This window comes from Lissotriton helveticus, chromosome 3_2 (genome assembly GCF_964261635.1).
Source record: "Lissotriton helveticus chromosome 3_2, aLisHel1.1, whole genome shotgun sequence".
Classification (NCBI taxonomy): Eukaryota; Metazoa; Chordata; class Amphibia; order Caudata; family Salamandridae; genus Lissotriton; species Lissotriton helveticus.
In genome coordinates this window covers 264,206,181-264,224,879 of record NC_136062.1, presented here as the reverse complement: position 1 = coordinate 264,224,879, position 18,699 = coordinate 264,206,181, and the positions used below count along the sequence as shown (strand labels likewise).

General features: G+C 41.6%; 1 protein-coding gene across 1 annotated transcript in view; it reads right to left on the bottom strand.

Annotated features, from left to right (window-relative positions):
* Positions 1–6,853: 6,853 nt before the first annotated feature.
* The window catches only part of LIPC (lipase C, hepatic type), an 892,370-nt gene continuing 880,524 nt past the window's right edge, over positions 6,854–18,699 (bottom strand). Inside the window, exon 9 of the mRNA XM_078685165.1 lies at positions 6,854–7,144. Coding sequence (XP_078541291.1) covers positions 7,027–7,144 — 118 coding nt within the window. The 3' untranslated portion in view covers positions 6,854–7,026. The remainder of the gene's footprint in view (positions 7,145–18,699) is intronic.

Sequence of the window (18,699 nt, the reverse complement as noted above, 5' to 3'; positions counted from 1 at the left end):
TCTTACAGAAAAATTCTTCCAAAAAAGGCGGCTGTGATCAAAAAGCACATTAATAATGTTAATGTGCCCAATTGCCCCTCTAAATGATGACAGTGATCATAGAAATGCCACCATGCAAGAGATAAAACTGCAAATGAAGCAGCCCCGAATTCCAGCTGTTCTGTAATTAACTTGAACTGCTAACAATATCAGGCACTGGAGTAAAACATAACATCTTTATCAGCAAGTCAGTCTGATCTCAGGTGAGAGTAGAAAGTGACACCTAGTAGGGAGCTCTTTTGATCTTTTAACTTGAGATCCTCTGATTGAAAGTTTAAAAATAGATCTGGATTTTTTTCAAGGAGGAGGCGGTGAGCTGGTCCTCAGCGGCCTTCAAAATAGTCAAATCTTCTACACTTTGGTTCATACTATTGGCAAGCATTGGTCACTAAATAAACAGCAGTGTTCGGCTGTCAATGCCATGTAACTAAAAGAGAACACATGCTCTTCTTTGCGAGTCTTCCATTTCCTTTTTGGCCAAGGATGTGAGTAGTGTGTGCATCATCGGGCACATTCAGTTTAGAAGCAGGGGACTCCAGTTTACTCAAATGGACTGCCGTGTGCATCACAAAAACACTTTGCAGTGGGTTTGACCAGGTAGAGGAGCCACTGAACTTTTTTCGGGGGAAGGGTTAGGTGCTCAAAGTTTCTTATTAGTCGATGCATCACATGACTAGGGTCTAGAGTTGTCTGGAAGGGAGGAAGGGATTGCGTTTGCTTAATAATGTAAGCTGCAATCATGCTTCTTTTGTTTTTCAAGGTATGGTCCTTAAATGACAGAGGGGAAAGTGCAAAAACTCCGGGATTTAACAGAGGATGAAACTTGGGCTAAGAAGTTCAGTGTGAAGGTGGTCATTTTGTGTACCTGCTTCTAGATCAGGAGCTCAGTAGTTTATTTCTTTATGAAATTCAGTTTTTTGACCAGATACTTAACTAGATCGTGCTTACTCCTACAGGTGTTTCCCCCAAACTTTTTATATACAAATATTGTTTGCTTGATTATATTTTCCGCCTCTTAAATATGGAGCAGTGAGTTGCATTGTGGCGAGTTTCCACCACTATAACCAGAAGGAAGATATGCATTGCAACTTCTGTTTTATGTGATGGTTCTCCATTGACAGGTGTGAAAGTGTTAGGATCTCTTGTGATATCCAACGTAGACTCCTGCCTACAGTTTGCAAATTGTCTAAGTTGTTTTACGTGTAGAGCCCCAGATTATTTTTAATAAATTGGGCAAACCATTTACATATACTACAGAGTTTTTCCAAATATTGAGACTTATAAGCCATATGTGTTTACTTGCACTTCTGAGGAGAAATGCATGATACAGTCCAATACTTAAAGCTGTGGCATACATACACAAGCACACACCGACCACTAAGGACACCCAGGTGAAAACATAACTACATTAGTAGAAAAGGATATACATGAATATTTCCATTATGTGTATTGTGATTGGTGACCTGAGTGGGCCATGCTTACTCACCTGCAGTATAAAAAATCGAAGGACTTGGACGAAATACGCCACAGAACAAACTGAATCCTTCCAAGAAACTGCGTTATGCATTGCTTTTAATTTAAAGGTGTTACATTTGAAATCATTTGCACATTTATTCGCTTAGGGACAGGCTGCTTAAGGGAAATTAATACATATGTATCTATTACATCATGTAATTTGGATGTCACAAAGTGTAATTCACTGACAAGTATAGCACAATTGGTAAGAACATTAAACATTGTAATGCAATTTTCTTTAGCTAAGGGACATATTGCACAATGCACATTTAGTTCCTGCATTACTATTTATTTTTTGTGTAGCATGCAGATGGACATACATGGAAAATAGTTACATTAACTCCGATTACCTTCCAGTGTATCCAGAAAGGGCTAAATGACATTTAAGCACATTTACATATTTGTGTTAGAGAGTGTGTTGTAGGAACAATGTGTACAGCAAAGAGTTTGTGGATTTTGTGATGTCTATCCTAAATTGGAACTGTATTTCATGATGTTGGATGCAGCCTCTTAAAAGTTTGTAAAATCTATTAAAACCATTACTCATATAATATAAGTCAAATTGAGGAGATGCTTGGAGGCAATGCTGATGATAAATTAGGAAATGATGAATTATATTTGTGTTGGAGTCATTACCTTAAGTCTGTCTTTTTACCTAAAATGATTAGGTTATAACATAATAATTTAGTGGAATTGTATTTTTTCAGTTACATCTTTTCTTGTATTTTGAAAAATCTTCCACCACAGGTGTAATACATGCCCCCTGTCACCAGTACCTGGGAGTTAGGAGATATAAGCAGACCTACTGAATACATTCCACTTTGAGATATCTCTTCATTTGCTAGATGGTCGGATCCAAGTGAACAACCAGACTCTACTCCCTAATCCCCATAATTCTTAGGGGCAGATTTACAAGCCTTTTGCGCCATTTCTGCTTCATTTTTAACATGGGAAAAGTGATGTAAGGGTGGCGCAAGGGGCTTGTAAATAGGCCCCTTAGTTTATTCAGTTTCACTACATAAAACTCAGTGCACGTTTCCCTCGATTGTATAAAAGCCCTGAGAGCTTCTATCTCACAGTCCTTTAATCTGTTAGGAAACTTGTACTTTATCAGTGTGGAGCCCACAAGACTGTACATAGTATTTGATAAAGTACTTTTATTTTTGTTTCTTTTCAACCTAATTTTTGCATTTTCATGTGGCTGTACCAGAAAACGTAGATATTTCATACCTATCCAGCAGTAGTTACTGCTTCTTCTTTATTACAGTGAGAATTCAGTCACCTTTCCACTGTTAGAATGTTTTAAAATGAACATTGACTGGTACCTCCTCATCCAGGCGACTCCTGATGTCCTCTTTGTTATGAATTATTTTACACATATGGCGGATCTTCATCTGAATTAAACTCAAGTGTCTTTGACGTGCAATTTGTGATAACAATCTATTAGGCCATCTCACCATAAAGCTGCCAGGAAGCCCAAGATTCTCAACTGGTGCATTTTTGTGCACTCATCTAGCTAGACAGTTTTGAATGATAAGGCCATGTGCATCCTCATCATGGTTATTTCTTTTTTATTGATAGTTTCAAATTTTGGGGTCATTAAGAACTGTGTGACTGCTTTCTATGCTACATGATTTCTCCTTTAGGGTAGTCACCTTCTTATTCAGGCTACTAAGAAAACTCTTAATTACTTCAAAACTGGGTCATTCTAACTTGTAGGTTGTCCATGCACTCCCAGGTCTAGCATTCGCAGTCTGTGGAAACCGTTGGAGCCTGGTGTTTTCATTCTTTCCCTCCTTCTGCTTTCACCCACCTGCATCTTTTCCACGAGTGTTTGCCTCTTTCTTCAGAGGCTCCCCTTTACCTCTCTGCCATCCTCTTCCAGCCCAAAGGCCTGAACCTAAAGTGTCTTTCTGCCAGTCAGGATGAACCCCAGATGCCCTCCTTTCTTAGCATAAGCTTGGAAAATGATTTACCTTATGGTGACCTCAATCAGCACCACTCTGCCACTCCTTTGACATTCACCATGCCACTTGGACCCGCCTTATGGTATTCAAACCGAGATCGGAACACCATTGCAATCTAACAACCAGGTCACACACATCATGAGCCAGGGGCCTAAGTGAATGCCACAGCAGCCAGGGGTGGCAGGAAAGACGCCTGTGGAAGTTCCTGAGGTCACAAGAGTGAGAAATGCAATGCTTCTACTATACACTCTTGAGACAAGGTATTCCAACCCCACAGTCTAGGTGCTGCTTGCTCAACATAAACACATTGGGAGAGGTTGGGGAGGGAGAAACATTTGCTCTTCTTTTAAACTGTAAGTCAACTGTGTGTTGTGTACACGCTGTATATTACAATTCAGTTCCAATGCCAAAGAGATGCAGGTAATCGTTCCCAAACAGTGATGACTGCAGCACCAAGTGAATGCTTCTGTCTAGCATTTCTTTTGATCTTCATGAGCAGAGGGTTGTGAGGTCACATTCATTTCCACAGCACCTGTTTAAGACCCTGTGTAATTGTCTTTTCAAAATAAGTATCTATTACGAAAGTTAGTTCAGTTTTATAGATTTTTCAGACCATGATTTAAACATTTAGGGCCTCATTTAAAAGAAAGTGCCACAGCACCTCAAGCCCTTTGGCTGTGCCACGCTGTGCCACTTTCAAAGCACAGGGATGTGACATATTTACAATAACTTGCTGCATTCCTGTGCTATCCCCTGCACTGGCGCACAATGCCAGATTGCGCAGACGCAGGCACCCTTGCACCATGGTGCAAGGATGCCTGTGTCACAGGGATGATTTTTTTATGTGCAGGAAGGTTTCCCTTCCTTCACACAATCTCTATTGGCGTTTTTCAACTTTTATGTGTGCTGCATTAGCACACATAGAACTTGCGAAACGTCAGTTTTTTAATGATTGTTTATGTGCAGGAAGGGACAATTTCCCGTACATAAACAATCAACAGAGGTGCTTTCCTCATTCCTCATTCTATGTGTGCTGCAGACTGCAGCAAACATAGATAGAGGAAAAAAACAAGGAGAAATGAATACATTTCTCCTCGTTGCACCTCCCTACGCCTCCCCTTGGGAGGCGTAGAATTCAGACGAATTTCTAGGTTCATGATTCCTTTAATATCTGGAAATGTGTCAGGTTCCATGGGTGCTGCGTGGGAACACCCACAGCAACACCCATGGAACACCCCTTTCACTCAAAGTGCTGCATGTAAAGAGGCCATATTTACAAGGACAGGAAAAGCAGGGTGGCTTTCCTGTTCTTGTAAATATGGGGCAGTAAATTACGCCACCGGTGTGTCACAAAAAGTGACATACCGGTGGCGCAAGGGGCTTGTAAATAAGCCTCTAAGAGGCATATTATCAAGGGCTTTATCTCCGCTTTTTGGGCTTTCAAAGCCAAAGAAGTGGAGATAAAAATATCGCCCTATGAACAACAGGGTGCTAACATGCAAAATCGCATGTTAGAACCCTTTTCCACTACGCTTCCCTTTGCATCTCTAATGAGATGCAAAGTGGGCGTTCCAGAGCAAAATAATAGGAGAAATGTCGCTAAGCGACAATTCTCCTATTATCAAGCTTCACGCTAACCCTGTTAGAGACAAAAAAAAAAGCAGCGCTAACCATGGTTAATGCTGCTTTTTTACGTCTGCTAATTTTCAGACTTAGCCATGTAATCCAATGGGAGGTGGATTACATGGCTAAGTCCACCGAGGGCTATCAACAAGGATATCCCTATCCTTGTAGTTTTATCACTGCATTACCAGCGATAACCTCCCAAAATGCCGCTATTGCTGGATTTTTTTTATCACCTAGGCGGTTAGCGTTGTTAATAACGCGATAACCAGGCGATATTATCCAGCGATAGCGGGCGTTAACAAAATTAACGCTAAGCGCCCTTAGCGTTAATTTTCCCTCTTCCTTGTTAATATGCCCCTAACTTTTTAACTATTTTGGAAGTTTCTACAAACCAGAACTCTGGACGAATTTAGGCTTGGATTGCAGTGATTTGTGTAGCATTTTGTTGCTATTCTATGTAGCCAATTTGACATGAAGGGATGCATTTTAAAAGAAAAAGACATTCAGCACCTGTGGTTCTTTTCTTGACATATTACATACAGGGCAATAATATTTATCATTCAACATCAATGTAATGAAAAGTAAAGAGAGATGAACGCATTACGATAGATTATAGTATAGATTTGTGAATTCTAAAAATCCCATTGGAACAGGAACTTAATTTAATTTTTTTTTAAACCTGATATAACACAATTTGCATGTTAGTACTGAGTGGCAACGTCCTTAACAACTCTTCTAATTTATTTGGGATTTGAGCTCTAAACTGTGTACAAGCATGTCTTCTTTGAATAAATATATTGAAGAACAACTTTGAGCCATAGATTTACATCCATGTTTTAGCTTGCAAGATAATGTTTCCCTCTCGCTATCCCTGTTGGCTTTGCCCCTCACTCCTGCTGTTCCTGTTGGCTTTGGCCAACCCAACTGCCATGTTGCCTTGCCCCCCCGCTCCCTTCACCTGTCCTTGTAGCCTTGTCTCCACATGTTCTCCCTCCCATCTGCCAACATTTCCTTTCCCACCCACCATAAATGACACGGATGCCACTGGCTGTGTTACAGTGCTACCCCATCCATCCACTCACCCTCCGTGTTGCCTTGCCATTGCTCTGTGTTCCATCCTGCTCTACCTGCCAGCAATAAAAATGAATCTCCATGATGCAGCCAGCACTTTATTTTCATTTTAAAGTTTCAGCCATGCTACTCAGTCATGTTGCAACATGGCTAAAAAAAATAATTTAACAAAGCCAATACCTCTTAGGTGAGACCTATTGCCTTTGCCAATGCTTGTTTTAAAGTAACTATTTTTTTATGAGTCATACAAATTCAGTGGCCTCCCTACAGAAATCTATTAAAATTGTACATAGCCATTTATATGTCTCACCTCAATCTAGTGTATATTCTGGCAGAGGAATTTCCGCCCTGTTAGAGTTATTCACCTTTACCATGTTTGGCAGCTTTTCACACTCATATTGCACTACTAATAAATATGAAAAATGGGTAATAAGGCAATTGGGATTTTTTCAGCATACTTTTTCGACTTTTTCAATGACCACCTACAAGGCTATCGTTTGTCCTAACCCCTTATGAAAATCCAGCATACGTGCCGGTTTTCTCTTGTAGCAAGTTTCATTTGTGGATAGAAAAAACTGCAGGTGATGATGTTGTGAATTACACCCTAGTAATTGTCTTTTGTTAGAAAAATGAAATGCAATGCACATATCTTTATTACAAGTCAATATCGTGAATACATTCAACGATCCATCTTAAACACTATTCTCCACACAAGCGTTAACACTGTTAAATGTAACATTAAAGTTTTTGGGGAAGTCTATGCAGCAAAGAGGGTGAGGTTTCCATGCTCTTCTTTTTTTTGTTACGTTCAATCTGTTTTAGTACTTTGCTCTCCTTTGGGAACCTCATTCTCACATCGTACGTAGGTCTTCTCCTGAGCCGGGTACAGCTGCGCGTTGCCATGGATTTGAGGGCAGAAGGTCATCCTAACAGAAAATATGACATTTCAAAAAATACATTTGCACTATTGTTTTTTTTTTTAAAGATGACGGTAATAAAGGTAACATTACAAACATAAAAAAGATGTTTCTTAATTTTTGTTATCTGAAAGCGCTTACCTGCTATATGGTAACAATGACAATTGTCTTGTCTTCATTTATTTTTCAAATTTGATCACTCATGTCCCCACCCCCATTTTTGTCACTGTTGGAAATGAAAAGCATTTCCTCAGGGAATTCCTCAGTGGGTGGTGGAGGTAAGTATTACGTCGTTGGGAAATCTAGTTAAGAAACCAATCATGACAGTTGGGATTGCACCTTCTCTCGGAGACAAATAAAGCCCATTTTCACGGTTTGGGATCATGGTGGGGTCAAGAGCGTGTTTAAAATTATTAAGTTGTCTAAACTCATTTGTAGGCTTTTTAACATGTTACTTCTTCTGCGGTCTGCTTGAATCCCTTATTTAGGAGTAGTGTATATTGCCTTTAAATATTTGCCAAGTGATTTGTTCTTCTAGCTGATGATTTAAGTTTATAGTCCAGATGGGGCCATTTTGGCAACCCTAAAACCCTGCTGCCATACATTTAATGTTATATTAAACTCAATCATGCATAACATGGTAGTACAGAAGAAATGAAGTGAACTAACACAATGAGGTGAACTACTGGCCTTGCAAAAGAGAAGCATGTAAGGAACTCCCTACACTCTAACTAGAACACTTCCTTCTGCATACTTCTGCTAAAAAGTGTTGCAAACTCTTTGCTGTGGTGAGCATTTCTTTCTCCTGCCCCTACTGTGCCCATCGAAATTAGGCTGTTTTAAGATATATAACCCGGCGGGAGACTGCACTTCGAGTGTAATTACTATCCTCATAATATTTGGGTTCTAATCCCTTTACCATTACCTGGTCTTGACTGCTTGGTGTTGCTACTTTAAAGATTCCATACCTGCCAACTTAACTTACCCCGTGCAGGGGGTCACTTCGGGGCGCACAGCAGACTGGCCGGCAACCTCTAATCCAGTCCCTCTCCCACAGCAACGAAACAATGACTACCTTTCCTCCATTTACAAACTCCCTTACAGCCACCCCCTTAAAATAGGTTGCACCCAACACGAGTTCAAGAACAGGCCTCTTGCCCCTCACCACCCGGCCTTCTACACCTACGGCCATCACCAGCTCGGGGATCCCTCCAGGCCCTAGATCACATCACCGCCCGTGAGTGCAACAACACCCTGAAGGCCTGGATAAATGAGCACTGCAAAAACCCCAGCAATGGCAAGAAGTTCTTGCTCTGTAAATATGTAATATATATTTGTCCAACCATAATCGCCTCAACTTTTCTTAAAATATAATCTTGGGTAAATTCAAAGCTTGTATATATGTAACTCTAACCCCTGATATCTGTAATAGACGTATGTACTTACTACCATTTTTATGTGAGTTTAGAGTTTATCTATTTTGTATCTTTTATGTAATTCATGTACTCTGAAGTCCTTATGTAATGTAACTGGTTCTATTGTAAAGCGTTCTGACACCTTCGGGTGAAGTTCACACTATATAAAAACGTATAAATAAATAAATAAATAAATAAACCCCACTATCACTTTCCCTCTCCCCTTCTGTTTCTTCATTTGAACAAGATCTACAAAATCATAAATTAGTATAGGAAATCAATCTATGCATTACTCTCCTATGGTTTTGAGATTCTGGACTTTTATCGTTTGGCAGTTGGAAATAAATAGCATTCACCTTCATATACTGTGCCATAAAAGTTAAATAGACTTTGTGTTTGTTTAAAATGGCATATTTGATACATTGGTAGGACAGCTGTAAATATGCACAAAAGTCTGGCTCATCAGCACAAATTTCAGATTTGAGATGTAAGCTTGAGCAAATATTTTCCCCTTACTGCTAGAAAACAATGTCCCATGCTTAGCAGCAAATGCTGATTTGCAGCAACATGCTGTAAGCCTAAGTGTGAAAGAAATGCAATCACGTTTTGTGAATACATATGCACATTTGACACCTTTGCAAGTCACCTGTGAATGTGCACTAAAGTTTTACAGGACTGCATAATGTTTATATTTCAAATATGAGCTTCTTTTCCCCTCTTACATCTACAAATATAACATTCCTAAAAGCACATCCTTTGTGCACAGGCTACAGAGGGTCACATGTTGGGTTAACCTATTTTTCAATATTTTGTTAGCAAAAATTCTACAGGACTTATTTATGAGCCTGTGCGTCACTTTTGCTCCACGGTGCGTCACTTTTGTGACGCACCAGCGGCGTAAAAAATGCACCATGTTGCGTCATATTTACAAAGTGATGCATCTAAGCAGATGAGTCACTTTGTAAACCCCTGTGCCACATTATGCCTGTGCCAGGTGTAATGTATGCTGGGGGCGTTCCGACGCAAGTAAGCCTTGTAGAAGTGATGCAGTGAAATCTATTAGATTTCCCTGCGTCACTTCTAGGATGCAAATGCGTCAATATCTTATGCCTGCCTCACAGCAGGTGTAAGACTAACACAGACACATTGAAATGGGACTTGCCCATGTGTAATGACCCATTGCTGAAGTTGCGCCACTTTAGTGACACACTCAAGCAATGCGTCATTTTTTGCTCCTACAGATGCCTCAGAAATACGGACGTATCTGTAGCTTATTGCGACCTGATGTGCCATATTGTAAATATGACGTATCCAGCATGTCGCACGGAGGGAGCAATGAAAAGTGACGCATCGATGTTTTCACACAGCGATGAGTCACTTTTCATAAATGGGGCCCTACATATTTAAAATTCAAAACACCTGCAAGATGGCTGCCGGATTTAAGTTCTTCCGGAGTCCAAGGACTGATTGAATGAAAGCTTGCCGGTTTTAACCTTCCCTCGTTGCTGAGTCGTGCTGCAGAAGAGACAGATAGCTTGAAAAGCAGATTGGTGAGTTTTTTCAGACTCCTGCATGATCTGCCACCATTCTTTTACCATTGCTTCTCAGGGCTTAATTTGAGCCGGAGCTTGCCGGTGCTTAGCACCGGCACCTAATTATCAGGGCCGGGTCTATACAGTCATGCTGCATTAAGTGCACCTGCCATCCCGTCAGTAATTGATTTATGTATAATGACTCGTGTGTGGTTCTGGCACAGAGAGCGTGTGCTGTGCTGCTGCTGTAGTAGTATACTGTACGTTCTGTGCGCTGCCTGCAGTCAATTAGTTTTAGTTACCCCGTCATACTGGTTGTTGACTAAACACTTACTGTCTAAATGTTGACGTGACGTGAGTGACTCAATTTCTCCTCCTCACTCTGTCTTCAAGACTTCCGGCCGCGGATCAGTGTTACCGGCCCAGTGGGCGGGACACTGTAGTAGTTGTTGTGCTTTGCCTGGGCTGGGTCTTCCTCTGCGGGGATTGGGGCTGTGCGCGGCAGAGGCAGCGACGCGTGCGCAGATTTGAATGCGCCCACATTCACTGCTTTAATTTTGCCTCAGCACGCCCACCCCAGCATACCCGCACCTTGGACGACTTTGAGCCCGTGGTACCGTTGGCTAGACTACTGCTGCAGAGTAGACAGTCCATAGATCTGCTCACCAGGTGATGCCTGAGGGCGAGCGAGGCATGGCCCGGGGTAGGCCGGCGGCCTATAAATAAAACTGCGTAGGTGAGGCCAACTGGTTTACTAAACTGTACTTTTTTAATCATTATGTGTCATGCGGATGAGGTTTGTGTTTGATGATGATCATCACGACGATCATGTTGCAGGAGTATGCACTGCAGGCTATTGTTGCGCAGTTGCGGCACGGGCTGCCTGGATAGATCAGTACTTGCACTGATAGATTCAGTTTCGGTTCAGAGCAGGGCTGCATATAAATGTACTAGAAGGGTACTTAAGGAGACTACATCGCACGCACAGATGGGAGGTACGGGTGCACTGTAGAAGACATAAGCGTTAAAAACCACAGGAGGTGGGAAAACGCCGTGCAATGTAACTAAAATGTACGCGATAATAAAAGCTACATATAAACTTTAAAGGGCATGCCTCAAACGCAAAAGTAAAAAATCCGAACAAGGTGAGAAAAGGCCATGCAATGTAACTACAATTTAGGAGGCAATAAAAGTTGCATATATAGTTTAAAGGGCACGCCGGAAACTTGAATAGCCGAGAGAGTAAGCTAAGGCACAGCGTGGAGAGAATGTAGTCTAACGGCTATGGCAGCTGACCTAGGAGCTGGGGAACTAGGTTCGAGGTTCGGCAGGGACGCCCAAGATTCTGTGATTTTGGGCAAATCTATTAATCTCCCTGTGGCTAACAAAAATCAATGTATGTGTATGTAACATAACTAGTGCTGGTGTAAAGCGCTCTGATACCTTGGAGTCTAGTTAGCGCTATCTAAAACTCCACACATAATGTGAGTGTAAAGGCTAAACAGACGTTTAATAGGCTTATATGATATGTGGTTAAAGAAGGCTGGTGTGGCCTGGAACGGATACACACAGATTCCCAAAAAGTACTTTAAAGGTACAAATGGTAATGAAGATGCACACATAGGAGAATAGAAGTCACTATGACGAACCAAACTACATGTTTTGTCTCCCCACCTCACCACCTTGTGGTGCTGTAGGCTAGTGGAAAAGAGGGAGAGTTTGAATTTCATTTCAGGTTGTACAACGAGCTAATAGGTCGAAGCCTGCTATTTATTTAAAACACCGGCATTTACTTTGTTATATCAAATAGCTACCGTACAGAACACAAAAGTAAAAACGCATAGTGTTTATAATTGAAAAACCTATGCATTGTGTGATAAGTTGCTGGCTGGGTACACAAGGATTGTGTGTGAAGTTGTTTTTAAAAATAATATAAACACAAGTGTAGATTCTCTAATTTTTCTGCCTTTAAGCAATATGCTCTCCCCTATTGTACGGTTCCTGCGCTCCTTTCTTATGCAGGCAAACACCAAAAACATTTTTTTAAAAGCTGTCGCCTAATAAGAGCCCCAGCACCTCTTCCGTGACAAATTAAGCACTGGCTTTGCTGCTCCTCAGACTGTGCCGCTGCGGCCGCCATTTTCTGCTCAATCGCGCTCGCAAAGCCTACATCTTGAAAACAGTACAAAGTACCCAGGACAACAAATCATAATTGCTAATTCCAAATGGATTTTGCCTTTAAACTGGCTGTTCATCAGCTTTCACCTGCTGATGACTACAGAAGACTTTACTCAAACTATATAATTTCTTCTCATGTGCAGTAAGACGGCCGATATTTCATGCTTGCCCCTGTATTACTTAGGTAGGTTGCACTTCCACTGTAATGAGAGAGGAGGAGGACCTGTATCCGATTGGCAGGAGCTTCTTAATTTATTAAGAAATGCATAGAATAATTGTGACAAAAAGTTACTTCATTTAAACTTTCATCTTGTGGAACTCTTTGCTGCCAGCCATTTTGTTTCTTCATATGAATCTGCTGTCTCTCTAACATAAATTTTGGTATCAATTCTTCATGCAAGAAACTTGATTTTGAGAGCTGGCACAAACTTCTATATCAACATTTTCCCCCCATACATGCAATATATATTACTGGAGACAGTCAGATTTTGGAAAGTCTAAAGGCTTTGGTGTAAGTCAGAGTTGGGGTACATCTTGGATATGCTACATTGATTATCTTGTGCAGACTCGTCTGACTAGTTTTGAGCAATATACAACATATGAGATGCTGTTTTGACCTTTCAGCAGTACTGAACCTACAGATAGGTTCCAAGCAGATTGGGATGGACTCTCATCCATGCAACTGCTATTAGATTAGTCCAATACCATTTATAATGGACTCTTCCATCCTTTCGAATCTGAAACATTTTAGCTCACCTATGACAATCAGCAGTTCTTGCAAAGAATCAACTGGAAATCTCAACAAAAGGCACAAAAAGGACCCAATTTTGCCGACCAAATATCCTTTACTCCTAACCCTTGAGGACTTATTGGACACAATCAAAATATAAAACCTTATGTTGTGGAAACAAATGTTACTTTTCAGAGGATTGAAGAAAAATGGTCAAATCTCGACTCCAGGGTTTCTGAAATGAAACAATGTAGAAATGATGTTCAGGGATGTGTCGAGCAAAATCGAGTCGATATCTAAAGAAATCTCTCTTCTCAAGTAACAAACAGAAGATTTGAAAACTCACAATAACTCACATATTTATGGTATTCCTGAGGGAGCAGAGGGTTCTGAAATGCTCTAATTTCTCAAAGTGCATATGCCTTAAATCGTTAGTTGTAACAAAGAGAGCATCGCATGGGCTCTAAACCCTTGGCAGCATCCTCTTCAGCTTGACCTCAATGAATTATAGTTCTATTTCTACAATATTCTGTTCTTCTGAAGGTTATTTCATGAGCTAAACAACAAAAACAAATGGCGTGGCTGGGTCAAAAATCTTTTTTTATGCAGGATGTAGCCAGAGTGACGTCTAATAGATGAAAGAATTTCTTTCATTTCTGGCCGCTTTAAGATCCATGAATGTCCGTTCTGGCCTTGTAGAACCATGTCTGCTTAAGGTTACTTACAAGTATAAAACTATGTGCTTTGTATCTCCAGATGAACTTAAACAATTCATTCACCTTCATAAGGGAGAAGAAATGGACCTTGGGAAATCTTGATCTTCACTATTTTATCTTATAACATATATTTGATAGTAGTTTTGGTTATTTTGGAGGGTCTCATAGCATTCCATTCTCTTGTTTTTGGTTTTAACAGGAGTCTTTATGTTATCAGTCAGATCCCTGCCCAGAGTATGTCCTATCCTCATTGGTAAGTGACTCTGTTGTCCTTAGTAAGCTGTCTGGCATTGTCCTTTTTATTGTCCTTCAGTATTATTTGTATCTTCTCATATATTTCTCCTGAGATCTCCTTGCCGGATGTCTGTCTGCTCTGTGTTTTACCACTTCATCTTTACATTGTGCTTTCCTACTCTTTTCTACAGATTATGGTTAAAGCCTTGTTGGATTCTTACCATCCCTTTTTCTCCTTTTTTCATGTTACGTTTTCTTATCTTACTTCTATCTAAGTAGGATATGACTTATTTTTCCCCCTTCTTTTTCTTTAACCCACAGTCACTGTTTTTCCCTTTTTAAAAAAATCTTTTCTATACTTTACTATAGTATTGCTTCAGTGGTCTTACTTGGTTTATGATGCATTTTACCTGCTGTTATTTTGATGAATAACCTTCGTTTTGTATCCAGAAATGTAAAGAGTATCTGCAATCCTATCAAGAAGCAGGGAGATCTCACACATTTCTCCAGGTAAAAATCTCCTTTTTGCAAGAAACTCACCTTACAGACAAAGACCTTACTTCTATTAAAAAAAAAACCTGGACGGGACTTCCTATATTTTACTCTGTGAAAAATAACAAAAATAGGATTGTTGTATTATTCCATAAGTCCCTTCCTCTGATTATTGAGAAATAAGAGAAACATGAGGATGACAGATGTCTCCTTATACACTTCCAAAAACAACAGTTGATGGACAGAATGCAGAACAATGTCATACATTCACCCCAGTACAGAGATCTGGGGCTAAATCCATCGTTTTTTTGCTCACCATGCCATTCCAGTTTGAACCCAGCCATATGCAAATCAGTCTTGACCCTGTGCCCCATGGGAACAGTCCAGCCCGAACTGCCAAGCCAGGTCCTCCCTGGACTGAAAACAAGCATCCTAGGACCGGTTTTGGGCTTTCAGCCCTCATCAGCCAGGATAGCTTAATTCCAGTGTCATGGAGAGCACGGGACTCACATCTGAGCATACCCGTCCCACTCGGGGTGACAAATGCAAAAACAACAGTTGATGGACAGAATGCAGAACAATGTCATACATTCACCCCAGTACAGAGATCTTGGCCTAAATCCATCGTTTTTTTGCCCACCAGGCCATTCCAGTTTGAACCCAGCCATATGCAAATCTGTCTTGACCCTGTGCCCATGGGAACAGTCCAGCCTGAACTGGGGGTGAATGTTTTGCCAATGTGCAACATTCCGTCCATCACCTTGTGTGTTTTGCTGTTCGCCCTATGTGGGAAGGGTATGCCCAGATGTGGGTCCCGTGCTCACTACGCCACTGGAGTCAAGCAATCCTGGCTGATGACAGCTGATAGCCAGAAACCGGTCCTAGGATGCTTGATTCCGGTCCAGGGAAGACCTGGCTTGGCAGTTCGGGCTGGACTGTTCCCATGAGGCACAGGGTCAAGACTGATTTGCATATGGCCATGTCTGAACTGGGGTGGCGTGGTGAGCAAAATAACGATGGATTAAGCCCAGATCTGTGACTGGGGGTGAATGTTTTGCCAATGTGCAACATTCCGTCCATCACCTTGTGTATTTTGCTGTTCGCCCTATGTGGGAAGGGTATGCCCAGACGTGGGTCCCGTGCTCACTACACCACTGGAGTCAAGTTATCCTGGCTGATGACAGCTGATAGCCAGAAACCGGTCCTAGGATGCTTGATTCTGGTCCAGGGAAGATATGGCTTGGCAGTTCGGGCTGGACTGATCCCATAAGGCACAGGGTCAAGACTGATTTGCATATGGCCATGTCTGAACTGGGGTGGCGTGGTCAGCAAAATAACGATGGATAAACCTAGATCTGTCACTGGGGTGAATGTTTTGCCAATGTGCAACATTCCGTCCATTACCTTGTGTGTTTTGCTGTTTTCCTTATACACTTCACCATACATAACACTCCAATATCAAGTTTTAACATATCAAAAACAAATTTCATAGTTGGGGGTGATTGTAACCACCTTATGGATCCCTTCATAAACAGAAACTCTACAGTAAAATAAGTACTCAATAAAATGCAAAAAGTATTCAAAAAATCTATTCTGTCCAGAGGATTCATATTTTTTTTTATGTTAATACTCCTCCTGATATTTTTTTTACATTTCTGTGTGGGAGGCTCATTCAGGCCAAACCGGATGTTAACAAAGTCAGTTGAAGGTGCATCTGGCATGTTATTAAAAATTAATGAAAAATATTATTTTGGCCGTAATAAAGCTGTGAAATGTTAGCATATTACTTGAAACAAAAATCAAAAAATAATCTATATAACTGACAAAGAGGGTAATAGGCATTTTAAAGACTCAGACATTTTGCATTGCTTTCTGGAATACTATCAGACTTTATGTACTCCAGAGCATTCTCCATCAGAAACGGATTTCAGACACTTTTTATGGCTCCCTTACAAAGCATCATGACCTTTCTATAGACCTCACCTCCTTAGATAACTACATCTCTGTCTCTGAGATAAAGGCAGCTCTTGCCAAACTCTCTAAAGATAAGGTCCTAGGCCCAGATGCCTTGTCAATCGAGTTTTACACCCAATTTTCTACATCTCAGTAGCACAATTGTTATCTTTATTTAATAATTTTCTCTCGTCATGAGGCTTGTGGTTCCTTTACTGCAAGCTATGCTTTGCCTAGTTACTGGGAAAGATAAAGATATATCTATTTGCGATAATTACAGGTCCATGTCATTTATCAGTTCCGATTGCAAAATATTAACAACAATTTTAGCCTTGTGTTCAAAATGACATAATTTCGTTCTTGATCGGTATAGAACAGTCGGATTTTATGATGGGTAGATATATGACAAATAACTCTAAGGCATTTTTGGATATTGTACATCTTGTATTAAAAAAAAAGGATCCCATCACAGCCATAACATTAGATGCCGAAAAAACCTTTGATTGAGTTAAGTGGAATGTTACGATGCAAGCTCTAAAAGGTCACAGCTTTGGCCCTAGGGTCGTTAAAAAACCAACGAATTGCTATACTCTTTACCAGAAACCTCTATGTATAATATTTGTATTCAATCCTATTATTTCAATTTGCACTAGGGAACACAACAGGGATGCCCTCTGTTACCCTTATTCTTTACTTTGTCCTTGAGCCTGTTTTGGAAACCCTTTGTTAGCCATCATACTTTCATTTTTTTTAACATAAAGACACAGACGTTAAATTCACTGCATAAGCAGATGATACCCCTATACGTCTATTCCGAAGATTTTTAACTTGTGAAGTAAATACTCAAATATATTCTGATACACATTAAGGGGCTCATTAGGATGGCAGACGGAAGTGCGACCGCAGCCCTGGAGTAAGCGGAAAATGCCTTTTCCGTGTCCGCCTGCCGCGGACACTCCGTCCGCCATATCAGGATAGGAAAGAGTGTCAAAATTCCGTCCACGACGGAAGAGCACGCACCGCCGCCCAACTACACCCGACCACGCGGCGGACATAACCAATCCAGAGACTCCGCCGTACGGACTGACGCCTACGACCGTCCCCCAAATCAAGATGGTGGAAAATACACATAAAACCGCTGCGGAAAAACAACCTGTCTGAACACGGCGGATTCCCCACAGCGAAGATACCATACATAGCAGAGATACCCATCGCAAGCTGCTCGCCACCATGAACCCAGCGCTACACGCTTTCCCGATGCTCTTCGCGATCCACCACGTCCAAGTCTTGGCCCACTATCGACGACGACGCAGGTAAGGCACAAACCATTCGCTGTCTGGAGGGGAATACCTGCAAGGGTCGTGACGTTGGGAGGGGGAGTGTCATGTTACCGAAACCACTGATTAGAAGCAAATACAAATACACAATTGTAGCACGCAAGCAGGAATGACTACGACAAACCACGACACATGAATGACTACCTTTATTACACATAATAGGGGTATAACCACAGTGTATGCGTGAGCATGGGCAAAGTGGGCACCAGAGCATGAACATCAGAGGCAGCACATCAGAGGGCAGAATGCAGTATCAGAGCATCAACAGGGCATTGTTCGTAACAGAGCAGGTACATCAGAGGCAGCACATTAGAGGGCAGAATGCAGTATCAGAGCATCAACAGGGCATTGTTCGTAACAGAGCAGGTACATCAGAGGCAGCACATCAGAGGGCAGAATGCAGTATCAGAGCATCAACAGGGCATTGTGGACAACACAGCAGGTACATCAGGGGGCAGAATGCAGTATCAGAGCATCAACAGGGCATTGTTCGTAACAGAGCAGGTACATCAGAGGCAGCACGTGAGAGGGGCTAAGTGCATCAACAGTCCATTGCACTCGACAGGTCCATCAGAGGCAGCACATGAGAGGGCAGAATGCAGTATCAGAACAGCAACAGGGCATTGTGGACCACAGAGCAGGTACATCAGAGGCAGCACATGAGAGGGGCTAAGTGCATTAACAGTCCATTGCACTTGTCAGGTCCATCAGAGGCAGCACGTGAGAGGGGCTAAGTGCATCAACAGTCCATTGCACTGGACAGGTCCATCAGAGGCAGCACGTGAGAGGGCAGAATGCAGTATCAGAACAGCAACAGGGCATTGTGGACAACTAGAGCAGGTACATCAGAGGCAGTAAACGAGAGGGCAGAATGCAGTATCAGAACAGCAACAGGGCATTGTGAACAACAGAGCAGGTACATCATTGGCAGCATATGAGAGGGCAGAATGCAGTATCAGAACAGCAACAGGGCATTG